Consider the following 21,655-nt stretch of genomic DNA (forward strand, 5'->3'; position numbering starts at 1 on the left):
CATCTGGGTTCTAGTTCGACTCAGTGTTTATGTATGGGTGTTTGCTCCTGTTTCCAACAGGCATTAGTTGAGGGCTCCATGGAGAAGTTAGTTGTTGATCTCACTCTCCGGGAAGGGCATTTATGATAGCCTTTCCACGGAAGCTGAGATTGTTAGTTGGCAGCAGTCTTGTAGTTCTCTAGACCTTTCTTTGTGTTCAATTTTATCTTCAAACCAATATTGGCTCCCTCTTTTATGTTCTCTCTCTCTGTCTCTGACTCTCTCTCTCTCTCTTTCCTATCTTCTATTCCTAACCAGGCTCAATCTTCCTGGTTGCACATGTTTTCCTTGCCCCCCCCCCACTTCCCCTGTGCTCTGGGGAACTTGTCCCTTCCCCCTTCTGTGAGGGACTTTATTTGAATCTCTTAGACTACACCTTGTATCCTAGTTATGGTTTTTCTAGAAGAAAAACACTTAGTGTTTTAAGACTATACTAAAAAGAAAAAGAAAAAAAAAAAAAAAAAAAAAAACCAACCAAACAAACAAACAAAAAAGCCAATGTTTTCTAGGCAGCTTTTCTTTTTATTATTTAATTTTTTCAAATTTAAATTAGAAATAAGCTTGTTTTACATATCAATCCCAGTTCTTGTACCCTCCCATCTTCCCCTGTTCCCCCCATCACCCCTCTCCTATCTGCTTTCTGCTTCCCAAGGGGAATGAGGCCTTCCATGGGGGAGTCTTCAAAGTCGTATCATTTGGAGCAGGGCCCAGGCCATCCCCCACATATATAGGCTGAGGGAATATCCCTCTATGTGGAATGGGCTCCTAAAGTCCATTCTTATAGGAGGGATAAATACTGATTCACTATCAGAGGCCCCATAGACTGCCCAGACCTCCTAACTAACACCACATTCAGGAAATCTGGGTTGGTCCATCAGTCTGGGGGTCCATGAGCTCCCCATTGTTCAGGTCAGCTGTTTTTGTGGGTTTCTCCACCCTGGTCTTGACACCTTTGCCAATCACTCCTCCCTGTCTGCAACTGGATTCCAAAAGTTTGGCTCAGTGTTTAGTTGTGGGTGCCTCTTCTGTTTCCATCAGTTACTGGATGAAGGCTCTAGGATGGCATATAAGGTAGTCATTAATCTCATTATCAGGGAAGGGCATTTAAGGTAGTCTCTCCTCTGTTGCTTAGATTGTTAGTTGGGGTCATCCTAGTCTATCTCTGGACATTATCCTAGTGCCAGATTTCTCTAAAAGCCTATACCTCTATTATGGTATCTCTATTCTTGCTCTTTTCTATTCTTCCCTAACTCAATCTTCCTGCTCTGTCATGCCCCCTTCTTCTGTTCTCCCTAACTCCCTCTCCCCTCTCCCCATGCTCCCAATTTGCTTGGGAGATCTTGTCCCTTTCTCTAGGCAGCTTTTCTAAAAGCAATTGGAAATTATGTAACAAAACTAAATATTTTTACATTAATTTAGCCCAGTTATACCATTGTATACTATCACTATACAAAGGTGTCTGAACAGTTAGTTGTATTTCTCTTTACATTTTCATGTTTTTAAAATTTGAGTTTAGAACACTGACAAATTTAGCAAGTGGCATCTAGTATTTTATCAAAGATAATGTGGCTGTGGTGATTTTTGTTTCTAGGCAGTATGAAACTGTGGTTCCACTTGAAGATTCTATTGTGACAGAAGTTACAACAACTCTACAAGAATGGGCCAGCCTGTGGAAACAACTATATGTGGTAAGTAGTTCATAATAATTTAAAGAGCAATAAAGTTCTGTTGTACCAAGTGAAAGAAAGTCTGCCTTGGTGCCAGTTCTCCAGTGTAAAATTTAAAAATTATTTCCAGTTTCTAAATGAATGTTCTGATTATCAGTTGAAATGTAACAAACTGAAGTTTTTGAACCTACACATAACACATTTTTCATATATTAAGACATGTGGCACATTTATCCTACTATCATTAGAATTGAAGTTCTATAACAATGAGTCTTATCTGTCTTGTAAGTTACAAGTGCATATATGCTTTTGTAAACAGGTGTTTACTGAATGATTTAAAAACTTGAGAATTTCCTAACTTTTATGATCTTAAGATAATAAAACCACTCTTAAGAGTGGTTTAGGCCAAGAAGTTGTATTAATGGTTTCTTGCACTACTTAAAGAATGTATCATATGTAACACTTTGTTAGTCTGGAAAGTAACTGAAAATTTATTAGAAACCTATGTTAGTTACTTGTCATTTCTGTGACAAGACAACATAAAGAAAGATATCAAAACAGAGACATTTATTGTGGTTCATGGTTTTTAGCACTTTCAGTTCATGGTCTCCTTAGCTCTATTGCATCTGGGCCTGAGCATAATAATGCATCCTGGTAGAAAGAATATTATGGAAGAAAAGGGCAGATTGCAGGCAAAAAGAAACAGATTTGAAGGTGCCAAAAACAAGATATAGTATTCAAAGGCACTGCTCCAATGACTTACTTCTTCAGTCAGGCCCATTTTTCTAAATTTATGATCAATCTGTCAGTGGATAATCTATCAAGTGGATCAGTGATTCTCAAGATCCTCTTATCTCTCAATGAGTGGATCCACCAGCAAGGAACTAGGTTTTTAGTACCTTGGCCATTAGGGATAACGAAATCCAAAATAAAGAAATAAAGAAAAAAAAAACCCAACAACAATAAAACCATTTAGACACAGAGTAGAGAATGATAAGATGTGCATAGTTATACACTAGAAATAAGTAGCAGAATTGAATTCTGAGCAAGATGAACCAAACAACTCATTTTAGGTTTGAATTCTAGGCAATATGGAGTAAGCACATTTGGTTTAGCAGTGTTTTGGCTGTGTTGATTTTCATGCCTACCAACTATGTTTACACTTACCTTTTCTCCATATCCTTGCTAGTATTTTTCTTGTTGTTGTTTGCTGATAATAACATTGCAACAGAGACTCCTGGACAGAACAAATAAATCATATACCAGAAGACTCCAGAAGATATGGTAAAGAAGGGAAGGGACTTGCTAGTGTTATCCAAAGCATAATTCACAAAGAACAGCTTGACAGAGTAGAGTAGAAAATAAAATGTAAAAAGTTTTGCTTTGTGAGCCACCATTGTGAATGGAAAAGATAAAACAATAGGCTAGAAAGATTTCAGATCACACATCCCTAAAAGAGATGTATTTAAGATATATAAAACATTCTCTATGCTGAAAATAGTGAAATTATTCAATTGTACAATTGCCAAAAAATACAGAAAGGGACTTTATTAAGGACTGCATGTAGATAGTCAGTAATCACATAAATATTGTTCTTATCATTAACCATTATAATATTACAAATCAAGGCTGCAGTAAAATACACACCTATTTGAGTAAGTGAAGCAGAAAATACTGCTAATACCAAGTCTTGGCACATATGTGGCTCAGGTTTTTGTCTGTATTGCTGATGAGAATGTAAACTGGTACAGCTATTTGGAAAATTTTTGTATTTTCTTGTAACAGTAAACATGGATTTAATAAATGACCAAGCTTTGTGTATTTTACCCTATGGAAGTAAAAATTTAAATGAAAACCAATTTGTGAATGTTCATAAACTTTTTTTTTTAAAGCACAAAACTGGTAAAACCAAATATTTTATAGTGGGAAATAAATGCCCTGTCTAGAAATATTGATGATCAGTCATAATTAGGTTGTTTTTGAAAAGAGGGGAATGAAAACTTTATGTGTGATTTTAAATGAGTTTATAGCTTTTTGTTTATTTTGATTTATACAATAGAAAACTAAAATGAAAAAGAAATTAATGGTACTTTTCAGCAATCTTAATTGATCTCAAGAGCATCATGTTGCATAAAATTCCTATGATTCATAGAGTTGAATATACTGTGATCCTGTTTATATAACATCCTCAAACTGAAGAAATCCAGTGATTGAAGTAGGTCAATTGGAGTTGAAATGTGACTTTTAAGGTTTAATACTGATGAATTTCTCACTAATGACCTGTGATTAGAGGTATTTCGGTAACCATATTATAGCAATATCAATTTCCTGATTATGACAGTGTCCTGTGGCAATATAAGGTATATTCAGTGGCTAAAGTTACATTTATAGAATTATTTATTTACTAATGTATATGATATTTAGTGGCAAAGCAGTTCTATCACTTGAGAAAGAATCACCCTCCCTGTGGAGTGTGTGTGTGTGTGTGTGTGTGTGTGTGTATGGGGGGGGGATGGGATGGGAGGAGGGTCAGGGGAAATGAGAGGGAGGGAGGGAAGGAGAGGGAACTGGGATCAATATGTAAAATAAAACAAAATAAATGGACATAATAAAATGGGGTTGACTCATATAAGGAGGTTATTTGGACAATATGATATTTACATAATATATACATACATGAATTGTAATAGGAAAATCTCATCTCTCTGAGACATCAAACTACAATCTCCCTGTTCAGTGGTCTTATTTTAACATAAATATTATCTACAAACTTTCATTTGTAAAAAATACCTGATTATGTTTTTCAGTCAAAACAAAATTGTCAGCTAGGTGTGGTGACACATGCCTTTAATTCCAGCTGTCAGGAGACAGAGGCAGGCAGATCTCTGTGAGTTTGAGGCCAGCCTGGCCTACATGTTGAATTCCAAGTCAGCCAGGACTACACAATGAAATCCTGTCTTGAAAACAAATAAAAAAAACTAAAAAGTATAAGCTCATTTGAAGTCACAGAAAAGTTATATCTTTCCTTTTTTTCTAAAACAGTCTAATCATGACTGATCATCAATATTACTAGATAAGGCATTTATTTCCCAGAATTATTTTTATTCTTAATTTTAAAGAGTTGCCATAGTCCATGCTAGGAATTGAAACTACTCCCATTACCATTTCTGTGTGATGTTTTGTGTATGATCTGATAAATAAAGCTTGCCTGAAGATCAGAATGCAAAGCTAGCTACGCTAGTTTGCCATAGTGGCCAGGCAGTGGTGGTACACACATTTATTTCCAGGAGCCACACTAATTAGCCATAGAGACAGGCAATGGTGGCACATGCCTTTAATCCCAGTACTCAGGAGACAGAGGCAAACTGATCTCTGTGAGTTCAAGGCTACTCTGGTCTACATAAAATTGAATGTCTAAAAGGGAAACAGAACTCATACAAAGGTGAACCCAGCTCTTGGGATCCCACACCTTCAATCCCAGCACTAAGGAAGTAGAGACAGGAGTGATATGGCTGGGTGGAGAAAGGAATATAAGGCAGGAGGAGACAGGAAGGAGATGCATTCTGAGGGGCAGTGCAATCTGAGGAACAGTGCCATCTAAGCAGTCTAAGGATGCCATCTGAGGGAAGAGTCGCTCCTTTGGTCTGAGCATTAGTAGAGGTTAAGAATTGTCTAGTGATGCCTTCCAGGGGGTGGGGTGGGGGATGGTATGGGGGATGGGATGGGAGGGTGGTCGGGGGGCATGAGAGGGAGGGAGGGAGAAGAGAAGGAGGAAGGGAGAGGGAATTGGGATCAGCATGTAAAATAAGAAAAGTAAATAAAACAGTAAACATAAAAAAAAAAAAAGAGAGAGAGAAAATTGCCTAGTGGCTGGTTGCTTTGCTTCTTTGATCTTTAGCATTAACCCTAATATCTGACTCTTGAGTTTTCGTTATTAAGAACAATTAGAATTAGTGCTACACATTTCTATGTGAGGTATACTGTTATATGCTTCTTTAGAATGTTTTGAGTAAATACCTGGTTGTGGTATAGCTGGATCATATAGTGCTATTTTAATTTTGTGAGGAACCTCCATATTGTTATCCTGTAGTAGTAGCTAAACAGTTTTGGTCTTATGAAATACACTAAAGTTTTTGTGTAACTCCGGTCCCCTGTATGTTTGTATTTTAAATGCATAAGGAAGCTTATGCAAACTATAGAGATGCTTTTAGTAACTTTTTCGATTATTGTGTGTTATTATGTAGACCTGGCTTTTCTGGAACTCATTTGCAGGGATCAGCTTCTGCCACCCAAGTGCTGGGATTAAACGCATGCACCCCTATGCTGGGTCTGAAATGTGTTTTTGGAATTCAGAATATTTGCTGAGTCTTCAGATTTGTTCTTGGGTACTCATTTGTTTCAATTTCTTTGTTTCCTTGTAGATTGCTCATGCATGTTCATTTGAAAGGAGAAACAGGACCAATAAAATAACATGTGGATACATACAGAGACTTTTTCCAATCATTTGTATCTCCTGTACATTCTGCAAACAATCTGAATTTACTAGAAATTAATTCATCAATCCCTTTGCTACCCTAAGAGAGGTGACCATCTTCTATGCTAACAGCAAGGGAGCTGGCATTAACTTGTTACAGAGAAGTTTAATTTTGTGCTTATGGTCACTTGCAGAGGTAGAAATAGAATTTGTGAGTTTATGACTGTAATAACATGAAGACCAATTTGTCTGAATTTGCAGAATGGCTTTTGTAGTCTAATAAAATACCTAGAGTTTTGATTTGGGTAACAGTTAATCCTAGATTAATTGGACCTAGATTTTTAAATTACATTTTATCTATTTATTGTATGTATGTGTATTTGTGTGTGTCTATATGTATGTGTGTCTATCATATACATGAGTGCTGTTGTGTATGTATGGAGATCAGAGGCCAACTTACAGGAGTCAGTTCTTTCCTTCTACTCTATCAGTCCTGGAACTCAAACTCAGGTCAACAGGCTCAGTGACAAGGCCTCTCCCTGCAGAGCCATTTCACTGATGCCTTAAGATCTAGAGGGGAAAAAAAAATCAACCCCACATGAGAAAGAAGCCCAGATTATTCTTTACATAGTTTCTTGAATGTAAATGTTACTGTAGGTACCTATATTTACATATTATTAAGTTTGTTCAGTTTCAAAATATTTTAAGTCTTGCCTTTAGATTAGGAAAACTCAGATCTTGTGGCTTTTAAAAATGCTCATGTTTTAAATTTTAAACTGTTTTGTTCTAGAACATTTTGCTAAGCATTTAAATATTTGAAAATATTTCTATTTGATGAGTATTTGGAAAACTTGTAGAGAGTTTCAGAAGTTAATTTAGGCTTGCTGATTTCCCTGTAGATAATTGCACCACTGGTCTCACACTATGTCAGGTGAGCAGATATACGTAAATAAATTGCACTGATATGTGTCAGAACTATTGGTGTATTAAGTCCAGGATCCACTCACAGGCATCTAGAATGTCTTGATTTGAAAAGCAATTGTCTTTTTCCTTTTCTACATTCATTTCTCACGGTAGTGCAGAGAAATGACATGGGTAATGGGGATTGGTCAAAGAAAAATTGAAGGCAGGAAAAGAAATTAACCAAAGTAAAATGGTGTTTGGAATTAAAGATAATAGAAAAAGTAAAATGATTGCAGTTGAGATAATGAAGCAGCAGATAACGTGTATTGTTGGTTTCAGGGGGTGGTTTTCCATGTGCACATGTGAGAAGAATTGATTGCCTGAACTATGTGCATGTAAAAGGCAGAACATTTTGGGGCTATTCTTTGCAAGAGTGAAGTTTATACTGTGGGAGTTTTAAGTTATAATGTGGGAAGGATATCACTTAACAAGCATGGATCTACGTCAGAGAATTCTGAGTTGCTTCTTTAATATGAAAGGTTTTAGATCTTTAACTGGGTTTAAAAAACCCTAGCAAATTGATTGCTAACAAGTTATGTTCTTCTTCTTCTTTTTTTTTTTACTTTATCTACTTATTTCTTTTTTCAAAATTTGTAAAACGTTTGTAAAAAAATAAGTTACAAAAATCATCAGATGACCTGAAAAGGCATTTCATTGAAGAGCATGTAGAAGTGGCAAATAAGCACACCAAAATTATTCAATACCATTAGTATCCATAGAAAAAAAGCTAAAATTATAATGCCATACAACTAAAAATATGTAACAATGCCAATTTTTGATGAGGATGTGAAGTAATTTGATCAATCATACAAAATGGCAAAATGCAAAATGATATGTATAGCCTGTGTATGCTTTCTTTTTTCTGTATTCTTCTCTCATGCATTATATCAGAACCACAGTTTCCCCTCCCTTCACTACTCCAAGTCCTCCCTCACACCTACCCTCTTCTCCAGATCAGCTGCTCCTTTGTTTCCCTTCAGAAAAGACCAGGCCTCCCAGTGATATCAACCAAGCACAGTGTAACAAGTTACAATAAGACTAGTCACAAACCTTCATATCAAGACTGATAGGAGGAAATGAGTCTTAAGAGCAGGCAAGAGTCAGAGACAGTCCACACTCCCACTATTAGGAGTTTCTAATAGGAGGACCTAGCTCAGAGCCACACAGGCTCAGTGATTGCCAATTCAGTCTCTGTGAGCCCCTTGAGCCCTGCTTAGTTGATTCTTTGGGTTATGTTTTCCTGGTATCATCAACCTTTCTGGCTCCTACAGTCCTTCCTCTTCTTCTGCGGATTCTCCAAACTCTGCCTAATGTTTGACTGTGGATCTCTGCATTTGCTCCCATCAGATGCTGGATAAAGCCTTGATGATGATGATTGGACTAGGCACTGATCTATGAGTACAGCAGAATATCACTAGAAATCATTTCATTGAGTTTTCAGCCATGTTTGGTTCTATCCTAGGTCTCTAGGCTCAGTGTCAGGCATGGACTCCCTCTTGTGGTGTGGACCTTTAGTTGGACCAATTATTGGTTGATCACTCCCACAAGTTCTCTGCACATCTTGCAGAGGTAAATTGTAGGTCAAAGGTGTTGTGACTGGGTTGATGTCCCAGTCCTGCCACTGGAAGCCTTGCCTGGTTACAAAAGATAGCCAGTTCAGGCTCCGTATCTCCCATTACTAGCAGTCTTCACTAGGATCACCCTCATAGATTACAGAGAGTTTTATTGTACTAGGTTTCCACATTGCCCCCGCCATGCCCCTAAATTCCAGTTGTCTTTCCCAGTACCCCCCCACACCTGATTCCACCTGTTTCCATTCCCACCTGTCCCAGTCCACTCATAAAATCTATTCAGTTTCCCCTTCTCAGGGAGATACATGTCTCCCCCTAAGGCCTCCATGTAATTTAGCTGCTCTGGATCCGTTTACAGCATGATCATCATTTACTTAACAGCTAATATCCACTTATGAGTGAGTACATATCATGTTTGTCTTTCTAGGTCTAGGTTACCTCATTCAGGGTGATTTTTTTTTTTCTAATTCCATTCATTTGGCTGCAAATTTCATTTTTAACAGCTGAGAATACTCCAGAATGTAAGAAATTTTCTTTATCCATTCTTCAGATGAAGGATATCTAGGTTGTTTCAAGATTCTGGCTATTATAAATAAAGCTGCTGTGAACATAGTTGAGCAGGTGCCCTTGTGCTAGGATGGAGTGTCCTTTGAGTGTATGCCCAGGAATGGGATAGCTGGGTCTTGAGGTATATAGAGTCCCAATTTTATGAAGAACCACCATATTGATGTCCATGGTTGTTATATATGTTTGCATTCTCAGCAGCAATGGAGGAGTTTTCCACTTTGTGTGGGGTTTTCTTTTGGGCCACCAAGCAGCTCCTTAATAAAGATACAGAGATTTAATATTATGAATACTTGACTTTAATTTATACTTGTCCCACTATCTCTTTTAACTTAATTTAACCTGTGTCTTTTCATCTGTGTTTTACCTCAGGGCTTTTTATCTTTCTTTCATTCTGTATAGCCTACTCCTTTTCTGGCTGGCTAGCAGCTGCCTGCCTGGCTGGCCCTGGGCGTTTCCATCTCTTTCTCCCTCATCTTTTTTTCTTTGTTTCTTTATTTTTTTCTCTCCTCCCCAGCCTAGATTTCTCTTCCTACTTATTCTTGATGCCTGCCAGCTGCACCCATCCCTCCTCTGCCTATCTATTGGCCAGTCACCTTTTATTTGACCAATCAGGTGCCCTAGGCAGGCAAGTTAAAATAGCAATATATTTTTACATAATTAAACAAATGCAGCATAAACAAATGCAGCACATTTTTGCCTAGTCAAAGTAATATTCAACATTTACCCCTTTCTGTCTAAATAAAAAGCAAAGGTTTAACTTTAACATACTAATACTATATATAATAAGAACAATTATCAAGTAAGAATTACATTTACAATATCCAGTCCATTTGTATTTGCAAATTCAGAGAGATTATTATCTATCCTATCTTGATGAGTTCAAAGTTTTGTACCTAATTTACCTTCTATCATAATTAAGGAAAACTATAACTATAACCATCTAGTCTTAAACTCTGTCAAAGAACCCAGAAGGATATAATATTGCCAAAGTAAACAGAAAGTGTAGTGCAAGCCACTTCTAAAAACTATAGAAATATCAGAGACATCTGGCTTCCTGGACAGTCACCCATATTGTCTCTGCAATTTTGGGGCATCTAACTTTGACCTACAGGCTTAGAATATCTGGCAGACATCTGGCAGAATATTGAAGAACTGTCCCGCCTTGCTTTGGCAAAGTTAGGCTGTCACTTTTTTGTCTGTTCTGCATGTCCAGTTTGGATGCTATACTGTCAGCAGTTGGGGCAAAGAATTTTTCCCCCTAAATGGCCAGATTTGGGACATTGAAAGAAGACTACATATGGAGGTTCTTTGATGTCCATCATCCTTTTATGAAGTAGATTGGTGCTGGCCGGAGCAGACATGTCTCACTGTCATAAGAAGCCTTAGGTTATTAAACATTTTAAATAACATATTTGTAGAAACAAAAGCATAACCTCTTCCCCAATAAAATACATTTGCTTAATTCCATTTTAAAGTAAAGACATTCCTAAAGTAGGGTGGTTTAATTTAGCATTCTCTTTTATATTCCCATGTCTCTCAGCAGCTGTCATTCACTCATCAGCATTCAAAAAATTCAAAGTCAATGCCATAAAGCATTCCTGTTTATTTCCCATCTTTATGTGGCCTTTTCTTTTGTATTACTTTAATCTCTCTTTAAAGACTTAGTTATTTTTAAACTATTTACTTTTTCTGTGATTTTTGTCTATACCCAAATCAAGACATGGAGACTAATATTAGTTATAAATGTTTGTCATTAGCTTATGCTTGTCCCACTAACTCTTATAACTAAATTTACTCTGTTTCTCTTCATCTACATTTTGCCTCAGGGATTTTTACCTTTCTTTCATTCTGTATGTCATACTCCGTGTCTGGCTGGCTAATAGCTGCCTGGCCCCAAGTGCTTTCCTCTCTTTCTCCCTCATTCTCTCCTCTGAGCAGATTTCTCCTCTTACTTATTTATTCTCTCTGCCTGCCAACCTACCTATACCTCCTCTGCCTATCTATTGGCTATTCAGCTTTTTATTAGACCACTCGTGTGCCTTAGGTAAAACAGCAGCACATTTTTTTTTTACATAATTATACAAATGCATCTTTACATAGTTAAGCAAATGCAGCATAAACAAATGTAACACACCTTTACATAGCTAAAATAGTATTCCACAGCATAAATAAATGTAACACATCATTGCCTAGTTAAAGTAATATTCCACAAGACTCCTTGCTCCATGTTCTTGGCAGCATGAGCTGTCATTTGTGTTATTGACCTTAGCCATTCTGGCAGGTCAATAAGATGGATTCTCAAAGTCATTTTGATTTGCATTTCCCTACTGGCTAAGGATATTGAACATTTATTTGTTTCTTAGCCATTTGTGATTCCTCTGTTGAGAATTCTCTGTTGAGAACTGTACCCCATTTTACAATTTGGAATATTTGTTTTGTGGCTGTCTAGTTTCTTGAGTTCTTTATATATTTTGGATATTAGCCCTCTGTCAGATTTGGAGTTAGTGAAAATCTTTTCCCATTCTGTAGGCTGCTGTTTTGTCCTATGTATAGTGTGCTTTGCCTTATATAAGCTTTCAGTTTCATGAGGTCTCACTTATTAATTGTTGATCTTAGTGCTTGTGTTACTGGCATTCTGTTCAGGAAGTTGTCTCCTATGCCAATACATTCAAGACTATTCCCATTTTTTTTAAATAAGGTTCAATGGATCTAGATTTTTGATACCCTTTGACTTGAATAGGGTATACTTGTGTAGGGTGGTCGATATGGATCTATTTACATTCTTCTACATACAGTTATCCAGTTAGACCAGTACCATTCATTGAAGATGCTTTCTTTTTCCCATTATGTATTTCTGCCTTCTTTACCAAAAATAAGGTGTCCATAGGTATGTGGATTCATGTTTGGATTTTTGATTCAGTTCCATCCATCAACATGTCTGTTTGTATGTGAATACCATGTGGGTTACCATCTTTTGTTTTATTTGTTTGTTTGTTTGTTTTTGTAGCTCAGTAGTACAGATTGAAATTAGGGATAGTGATACCTCTGGATGTTCTTTCCCAAAACATCTACCATGGAATTCTTACAGCTGATAAACACCTTCAGTGAAGTGTCAATATTAACACTTTTACAATATTAACTTTAACAATATTAACTTTTACAAAAAAAAAATCAGTATCCCTCTAATATACAAATGGCAAACAGGCTGAGAAAGAAATCAGGGAAAGAACACCTTTTACAGGAGCCACAAATAATATAGTATATCTTAGGGTCACTCTAACAAAGCAAGTGAAAGACCTGTGTGACAAAAATTTCAAGTCAGAAATAGCCCATGTTCCTGCTGTTACAAGTTCCATGAGAGAATCAAGCTACCCTACTGTAACATACATGGAGAGTTCCTAGATCAGTCCCATGTGATCTGATTTTATTTACCATTGATAATGCTACTTTCATGAAACAGCATTTGGGTCATTGAATAGTTTCTTTCTCTCTCTTTTTTTCTTTAAACCTCAGTTACAGTTTTAAGTATTCTTAATTTTATCATCTAGATAAGCTTCCTTATTTGAAGAATTTCCAAGAATTGTTTAAGAATAATGACATAGGAGAAAACTGACTCTAGAGAAATGTCCAGAGACCTACAAGGATGACCCCAACTAACCATTTGAGCAACAGTGGAAAGGCTACCTTAAATGCCCTTTCCTGATAATGATATTGATGATGCCATCATAGAGCCCTCTTCTAGTAGCTGATGGAAACAGAAGCAGACACCCACAGCTAAACACTGAGCCAAACTCCTGGAATACAGTTGCAGAGAGGGAGGAGTGATAAGAAAAGGGGTCAAGACCATGCTAAGGAAACCCACAGAATCAGCTGACCTGTGCAAGTGGGAGCTCATGGACCCCCCAGACTGATAGCTGGAAAACCAGCATTGTACTGACTCAGACCCCCTAAACATGGGTCTCAGTTAGAAGGCCTTGGCAATCTAAGGGACCTCTGACAGTGGAACCAGGATGTATCCCTGGTACACGAAAGGACTTTGGAAGCACATTCTCTATGGAGGGATACTTCCTTAGCTTAGAGGTAGGAGGGAGGGCCTAGATCCTACTCCAAATGACCCTCCCTCCCTCTTTCCCACTCTCCCCCATCATATGCACCCCGACCATCCTCCCTCCCATCCCCCCACAACTCCACATGAAGGGTTATGCTATCCTGGCAAGATAGGTGGGACTAGGAGAGGTGGAGAATTTTGGGAAAGGTAGGCACAGTCAGTTACCATGTAGGGATGGAAGAGGTGTAACAGGTCCTGACCCTTTCTCTGGTAAGAGAAGACCACATGGAAATACTTAGATTATTGGAAATGGGTTAATTTAAATAGAGTTAGTCAATAAGAAGCCTTAGTCAGTAACCAACAGTTTCATAATTAAAATAAAAAAAGAAGAAAAAAAGAAAAAGAAATATATATATATGTATATATATATATATAATAACAAAATAAAAGAAAATTTAAAAAAAAGTGTTGATTGATTATTTGTCTTTCTTCTTTTGATAACTTTGTGTTGTTCATAGCCCAATCTTAAGTTGGCTGTTTGTTTTCTTGATGTTTAGTTTTTAAAGTTCTTTATATATTCTAGATACTAATATATAGTTGGCAAAGATTTCCCCTGTTCTGTTTAGTGCTTTCTCACTCATTTGGAGAGTTTTAGGTCTCTACTTTTGGTCAAACTAGAAAAAGATAGAATGCAGGAGAGAGGGATGGGGAGGAAAACAGACAGAAAGAAAAAGAAACAAAAGGGAGGAAGGAAGGAAAGAAGGAAGAAAAAAGGAAGGAAGGAAGGAAGAAAGAAAGGGAAGGAGGGAAAGTTGAATTGAATACTATCTTGTATAATTCTACCCACTGCTTTGGTTCATTTTGGTTTTTTGTGTTTTCTTTGTTTGTTTGTTTGGTAAAGTCCTGAACAATTAATCTCATATTTTGGTTACAGAAATACCTCTAAAGTAATTTTACAAGGCTAACATAATCACAATTTCAAACTTAGACCCCAGAAGAAAAGAAAACTATAGGCCACTATCCTTTCTAAATAAGCATAAATAGTCTTAAACCAAATAGTCTTTATTTGTTCTGGGTTACTAGCCCATGGAATTGTGCCACACATATCATTTAGCCCAGTCTAGAAATTCTCCCACAGATATGCCCAGAGGTTTGTCTCGTAGGTGATTCTGGTTCCTGTCAAGTTAAGATTAACCCTCACAATAATTAGTGCACTTCAGCATAATAAAGGTCATATGTGATAAGCCTGTATGCCAACCTTAGTCCACTCAGTGGTGATAAAGAGTAGGAACAATATAAAGATACCTGCTTTTATAATTTTAGTCCTGGAAGTGCAAGCCAGAACAAATGGGTAAGAGAAAAATTAAAGGCACTCAGGTAGGAAAAGAAGCAAAATTACCTGTTTTTAGAGAACTATCTTATTTGTAGAAATCTCTGGTGACTATGTGCATATGTACACTTCATTAGAATTAACAAATTCAGTAAAGTTATAGGATAGAAAAAAACATACCAAAGTCATTAACATTTCTATAAAACTAGCAGATCATCTGAAAAGGAAATGAAGAAAAAAACCCCATTTATAATAGCATCAAAAATAATAAGAATCTTGGGAATAAAGTTAGCCAGGAAAGTGGAAAATTTGTACACTAAAAGGTGAAACATTGCTAAAGGAAATTAAAACACAATTAAAAATCCTGTGCCAAAGTCATTCATATTTGGCTCCAGAATAAACAAGCTCATGCTTACTTAAAAATGACAACTGTGCTTTCACATCAGCTTATAGTTATATATAACTGTATGTACTTTTCATGATAACTGAAAATTATTATTAAATTTACTGTTTTTACTTTGTTGTTCATCTGATTGTTGATAGCCTTTTGAGTTCAAGTCTAAGACTTCATCAGTAACAATCACACTTTGAAAGAAAAACAACTATGACTGACTTGTTTATCTTATTTAGAGCAGTACGCTCTTCGGAACTTAAAGATTCATTTCATTAGTAAGATACAGAATTTCTGCATATGGCATTTCTTAACAGGAATTATCTGCATAGATATAATATAAAGGGACTGTATGACACCAACCAAGATTGTGATTACCAGTTGGATGTTAAAAAGCATTATTGTTAGTAGGGATACTTATAAGTAAGCCATGGGGCAAAGATTGGTGGTCATTGTTTAGAAGCTTATCTAGCAAAGTAGGTGATATTTGGAGGCCAGATTCAGAGCAGTGTCTAGTGGAGAAAGAACAAAACAGGTGTGATCGTAACTATAGTTGCAGATAGATACATTCTCACCTCTCCTTTCTTCCCCCAAATTAAAAGACCAAGACATACCACAGGTGTTAGTAAATTTCACCTAGATGATTGTGATTGGCAGTTAAGATAGAGCACCACACATTCATGATACTATATTAATATTCCTATAATACCACTGTAATAATGCCCACTGTGTTATATTGTTAAAGAATTATTAAAGTCTAGAATGATGTTCAGTAGTAGGAAAGCAGGGGATGGTCTCCTGTTACTGCTAATGATGAACTTGAGGATTCCTTTTGGAAGAGCAGGGATGAATTGTTTAACATTTAATTAAAACTATTGAGGTTCCCCCCCCCCCCAGTAGAAAAGACAGACCTTTAAGAGAAAACAAACCAAATGTAGGATTTAACATAACACTGAGCTTTCATAGGGTTTCCTTGGTATTAGATCCTGGTATGAAATGACTGTTGCTGTATTTCTAGACTAGATGTAAATATGTATCTTCTGCCTTTTTTTTTTTAACTACTGCTGGATGACTGAGCTCCTAAAGGGGGTTGGTTGGCAGGGTAGCTGCAATCACTGCTGCTGTCTGTGTAATGTCACCAGTGTGTGAAAGCTATCAGTGGACAAATGACATGCAGTAGTTAAGACACAAAGCTTTCTCCAGGGCCACCTTCTGCTGTGGAATGCATTTCATTTCTCATGGGTTGCAGGAATGAGACATATAAGTAGTCTAGCTTTTGTGTTGATTCTGACAGGGAGTTATTGTACTTAGATTTGCTAGTTCCATTTATCAATATTTAAGTTGGTAAAAAGCAATGAAATCTGTATTCAGACTCTACTTAACTTTGTGTCCTCTGATAACTCCCTTGGGATGGGAGATGGAGAAAGGCCTTTTATATAGTTGGGGTTATTCAGTTTTATCTTTTAAAAACAGTTAAGATGTTTGTAAATCTGGGTTTTAAATAAAACTTTATACATCAAGGACTGCTAGTCATTTAATTAAATTTGGGCTCTAGTGCCATCCCTTCCCTCCTAGTCTTTATTTTTTCTACCTCTTTAGCTATTTCTTTAATGTTTTATATTTCTAGAAACATTTCCTTAATGGATGTCTTTTCTAAACTTTAGGTGTTACTTAATGGTTTTCTTATTGTAAAAGACAGCGATTAAACTGAATGCACATGCACCTATGTACGTGCTACTCCCTCCTGCCTTGTGTCCAGAATCCTATAGCACCATCTTTTGAGTCAGCATTCAGTAGTTACGATGTTTCTGTAACTATTTTCATAAATTACATGTGACCTATTTTGAGTCAATATTAAGTTGTTGTGATGTCTGTGTAATTACTTTCATAAATAAAGAATTCAGGTTGTGCTTCCTTTCTTATATAACTTGTTTTCGTTGTTAATAACTGCTTGGTCTTATTTACCCTGCTTTCTAAAATCTAACATCTTTGCAGAAATAAAAATCTATATTGAGTATGTTCAAATACATCAGTATTTAGCCAACATAATTTTTTCTCAGTTACATCCTGTGTGGAACTCTGCCACCTTCTACATTAGTATGTCCCGAAGAATGTCTTTGTCTCTGAGGCTAAACCATTTTGCATTAATTTTGGTTTATTTGGGAAAACACTTTACCAATAGCTTTCTGGGAAAAAACATGTAAAATAAAAATTAACATTTTGCATTTGGTAGTTATGATGAGTATAAAATTATTATAAAGAAGATACGGAATTTTAGCTTAGTGTGGATATACATATGTATCCTAGCCAGCACTCAGAAGGTTGAGGCAGGAGGATCAAGAGTTTGAGTTCATTCAGGCTCAAACACCCAGTGAGACTGTTTCAGACAGACAAAACAACAGAAGCAGGCCCTGCAGCACACTGAAAGCATGTCTTCATCATTCTCCGTCTTCCAGTGCTGTTGTTTCTGTCATGCCATGACAGTGTTCTTACTTACAATTTGTCTCCCTGTACGTTTATGGATCCTCAATATTGTGAAGTTTTATGACAATGTCTATCATTGCATCCATTTTTTATTTTTGTCTTTTGTTTTGTTTTATTGTAGACTTATTATGCAGGCTACACATCTGGTTATTCCAACATGGGAGCTCATTTTCTTTACTTCTGGCACATGTAGTTGTAGGGTAGCTTAATTTGGAAGTGAGAGTGCTGGAAGAGCTGGTTACACAGAACTTCTGCTGAGTTAGTGGCTTTAGGTTCTTATCTTGAGAATTCAAAGAATGAATTTTACTGACAACAGGTAGGGTAAGATTTTAGGAAGGACATTATTATAGGTGAAAGCTTAAGGGAAAGTAAACTATCAGAGCACCTGTGTAGCAGGAGAAAGTCCTAGAGAGAGGAAACCACTGAGTTGAGAGTAGTGGATTGAAAAGTACAATGACACCATGTTGATTGTAATAATAATGCTGCTTTCTAATTATATGATCCATGTCATTCTTACTTTACCTCTGTATAAAAGGCTAGCACAGGTTTTTCCACATATGCATAGTTAAATGAGAATGGATTTTCTTCTAGATAAAAAGTAAACTGGCTATATTCCAGTTACCTCCATAATGAAACACCAACAGCTTAGTAGCTTCAGTCAACTGCTAAATGTTTCAGAAGCTCAGATGGGCAGTTTTTTCTTAGAGTTTCTCATTCTGTTTCACTCAGACAGTTGCAGGGTGGGCAGTAGGCCTCTGAACATTTGATAAGGCTGTATATACAACATGGCTCACATATTCAGAACTAGTTTATTAGGATACCTACTTGTGACTTTAGCATGCAGCTTGTGCTTTTAAAAGGATGTCTCCTTTATGCATTCCTTGATTCATGCATGCTAAGAGGTAGCAAGAACTGAACTAATTAAGGGCTAACAACTGACTTAGTTCACTGCTGTCACAGAGCAGTCTCAGGACCTGCCAAGATCCATGGAGACACACTCTGTCTTTCACTGAAGGACTGTCAATTTCACATTGTTACTGAAGAACAGGGCATGGTAGATATTGTCTTCTCTGGATATTTTAATATGAAAACTCATTATTAAAAAATAAATGTTTGTAATTCCTTAATTACAATGTATTCTTGCATAGATATTATGTATGTATGTTCATGTGTGTATATATTACATGTGTATATGCTTATATACTTATATGTGCATATACCCATATACATAATTTTATACATATATGCTACACATGCACTTAGTTTATTAAAGCTATTATATCAAAATTCTATAAACTGTAAAGAATAGAAATTTATTCCTCACAGTTCTGGAGTCTGGGAAGCCTAAGATAAAGATACTCACAGAGTTACTCTCATGGGAGAGCCCATTTCCATATAGCTGGCACCTTATCACTACATCCTTACATTGTGTAAGAAATGAACACACTCTGTTGAGCAATTTTATACAGGCACTAATGCTATTTGGGCTCTGCCCTCATGACTTTTAATTGTCTCCCCAAAGGTCTTGCCTTCCAATATAGTTGTCTTAGGGGTTTTGATGTGTGAATTTTGGTGTGACACAAGAATTTAAATTGTAGCACCTGTGCCTTAGCAATTAAGAGTATGGCTGCTTCTTCACAAGACCTAGGTTTGATTCACAGTATCAACATGGCAGATTATAACTGTTTGTAACTCCAGTTCCAGGAGTATCCACTGCCCTGTTCATTCCTCTGTGAGCATTGGGCTTGTATGTGATACACAACATACATTTAGGCAGAAAGCTGATACACTTAAAACTAAAAAAAATTAAAATAATCATAAGGCATAAGCACACATGTGATGCAGTGATGTCAGTACACTAGCTTATAGTTGGCCTTAAAAACAAAACAAAACAAAACACTTTTAAATGATGTACATAAATTCCAGAGCTACCTAGCAACTGAAGCTACCTTTCCTCCTCTAATTTAAGGTATCATTCCCTGAGAAACTGTTTTGTGTCTTCTAGAGCCTCAGCAAGCACCCTTTTGTATCACTCTCATGGATGATCTTGCCTTTTATTTCTCTGAGAACGAAGCAATCGAAGGAAAAAGCCTTAGTCACTTCATTACCTTTCCAACTCTCTGTGTCATTACCCATATTAGGGGCTTTTCTTTTCTGGGATAATATAGTTACCCCTTTCTACCCAAGTGAATTTGGAACAGAAATACTTGGAAAAGAATTGCATCTGGGCATTGTTAATTGATCATTGAAAGCATTCTTTATAGATTAGTTTTATTCCAAGTTGTAAAGTAATCATATAAAATCACCTTTCTCCCCGAAAGAAACAGAGTTCTAAGTATTCAAAAGTCAAGATTTTGCTTCTATGAAATAAGACTTCAGTTCTTAAATTTTTATTAAGAACTTTTTTTTTTGGAGGTATCAACTCTAGGTGCTTAGTTTTGTGGGTTTTTTTTTTTTCTTGCAAGATAATAAACACTATAATGGCCTTAATTAAGTTCATTATGTTGTTTCTACTTAACTTTTGTAAACGTAAGGATCTTTATTAAGCTGAAAGGAGTAGAAGTCTATTGCTCTAGGGACCCACACTGTTTAAAAGAAACTAATTAGAAAGCCAGATGAGGTCTAGAAACCAAGAAAGGAATCTCACTCCTGAGACTGGCTTTATATGAACTTTAGTGGCTTCAAAATAGGGCAATTAATTCTCTCCCTCCTTCTTTCAACTTGACTGTCCCTCCTGATGAAAGTAGAGGTGTTGCCAGATGGTTGAAGTCTTTGCTGTTAAGTGCTTTATTACTTCCGTTGTGAAATCACTTTGGGCTCCTGTGTAAGTTACTTTTCTGATTAAGCTTAATAACTGATTTACTTGAGATGAGTAGTTCAGAATAGGATAGAGGTTGTGCTTTTCCTAATCCAAATTAGTTATGATGCTTTGTTAGATAGCACTGTGCGCAAAGTTTTAGAAAGTAGGAAGTCAAAACTTTGTTTCTAAGTATGTTCCTCCTTACATTGCCTATGTAGTTCAGGGAAATGAGCACTTCTCATAGTTTAACTATTTTTCTTTCTCTTTTCATTCCCTTTCCATATCCCTTATATACTTCACCCACACCAAAATACCTTTCAGAAACACAAAGTAGATCTTTTCTACAAACTACGCCATGTGATGAATGAACTTATTGACCTGCGAAGGCAACTACTGTCTGGTCACCTGACGCAGGATCAGGCACGGGAGGTTAAACGGCACATCACCGTGCGCCTGGACTGGGGTAATGAGTAAGTATGACCATTACTTGGGCATCTTCTAGTTTCATTGTAACTCAGTCTTCATAGAATTTAAACTTGATCTAAGCTTCTCTTTGATGATTAAAAGATCATATATCTTCTGTACAGTTTTGCTAGGTATTGTTGTTTCTTCTAGTTATCAAAGGGCATTCACTAGTTCCAACCTGAAGTTTTCTTAGCCTGTGTTTTATTTGGAAAGAATTAAAGAATTGGGTTATCCTTTGAGCTGTCTTCCAGGAGACCAAATTCCCTTATTTTAAACCTCATAACTCACAGCATACTTAAAAAATAAATTGTGGTACTTGAGGGGAAAAAGGAGGGGTGAGTCAGAAAAGATGGCTCAGCAGATAAAGGTACTTGCCACTTGCCCTCTCTACCTTTTTCTTTTTTCTTTCTTTCTTTCTTTCTTTCTTTCTTTCTTCTTTCTTCTTTCTTCCTTTTTCTTTTTTTCTTTTCTTTTTTTTTTTTTTTTGATTCCCATATCTCACACAGTGGAATTCCACAAGAGAAACTGACTCCTACAGGTGCTCTGACTTCTGCATGGGTATCTCCATGCACACACACCACAAATAAATGTATACTCTGTGTGTGTGTGTGTGTGTGTGTGTGTGTGTGTGTGTGTGTGTGTGAGAGAGAGAGAGAGAGAGAGAATTAGTGTTCTTTATACATTTTCTGAGTAAGCATAACCTACAAATGAGGATTTATACTTCAGATATTCTTAATTCATTTGTCATTCAGAAAGATTTCCTACATTTGTGCAGTGGATGTGATGATTTTCTGTGCCCTTAAAATAAAGTTTGGAGAGATGGCTCTATGGTTAAGAGCACAGGCTGCTCTTTCAG

At 36.6% G+C, this 21,655-nt stretch overlaps 1 protein-coding gene across 8 annotated transcripts in view; it reads left to right on the forward strand.

Moving 5' to 3' along the window:
• Dock3 (dedicator of cytokinesis 3) overlaps positions 1–21,655 on the forward strand; it is a 307,646-nt gene that overhangs the window by 101,761 nt on the left and 184,230 nt on the right. For all 8 annotated transcript variants that reach the window (XM_051205186.1, XM_051205158.1, XM_051205167.1 and 5 more), the window contains exons 5-6: positions 1,631–1,727; positions 20,656–20,804. In XM_051205186.1, the coding sequence (XP_051061143.1) occupies positions 1,631–1,727; positions 20,656–20,804 (246 nt within the window). The remainder of the gene's footprint in view (positions 1–1,630; positions 1,728–20,655; positions 20,805–21,655) is intronic.

Source organism: Phodopus roborovskii, unplaced genomic scaffold, assembly GCF_943737965.1.
Source record: "Phodopus roborovskii unplaced genomic scaffold, PHOROB, whole genome shotgun sequence".
NCBI lineage: Eukaryota > Metazoa > Chordata > Mammalia > Rodentia > Cricetidae > Phodopus > Phodopus roborovskii.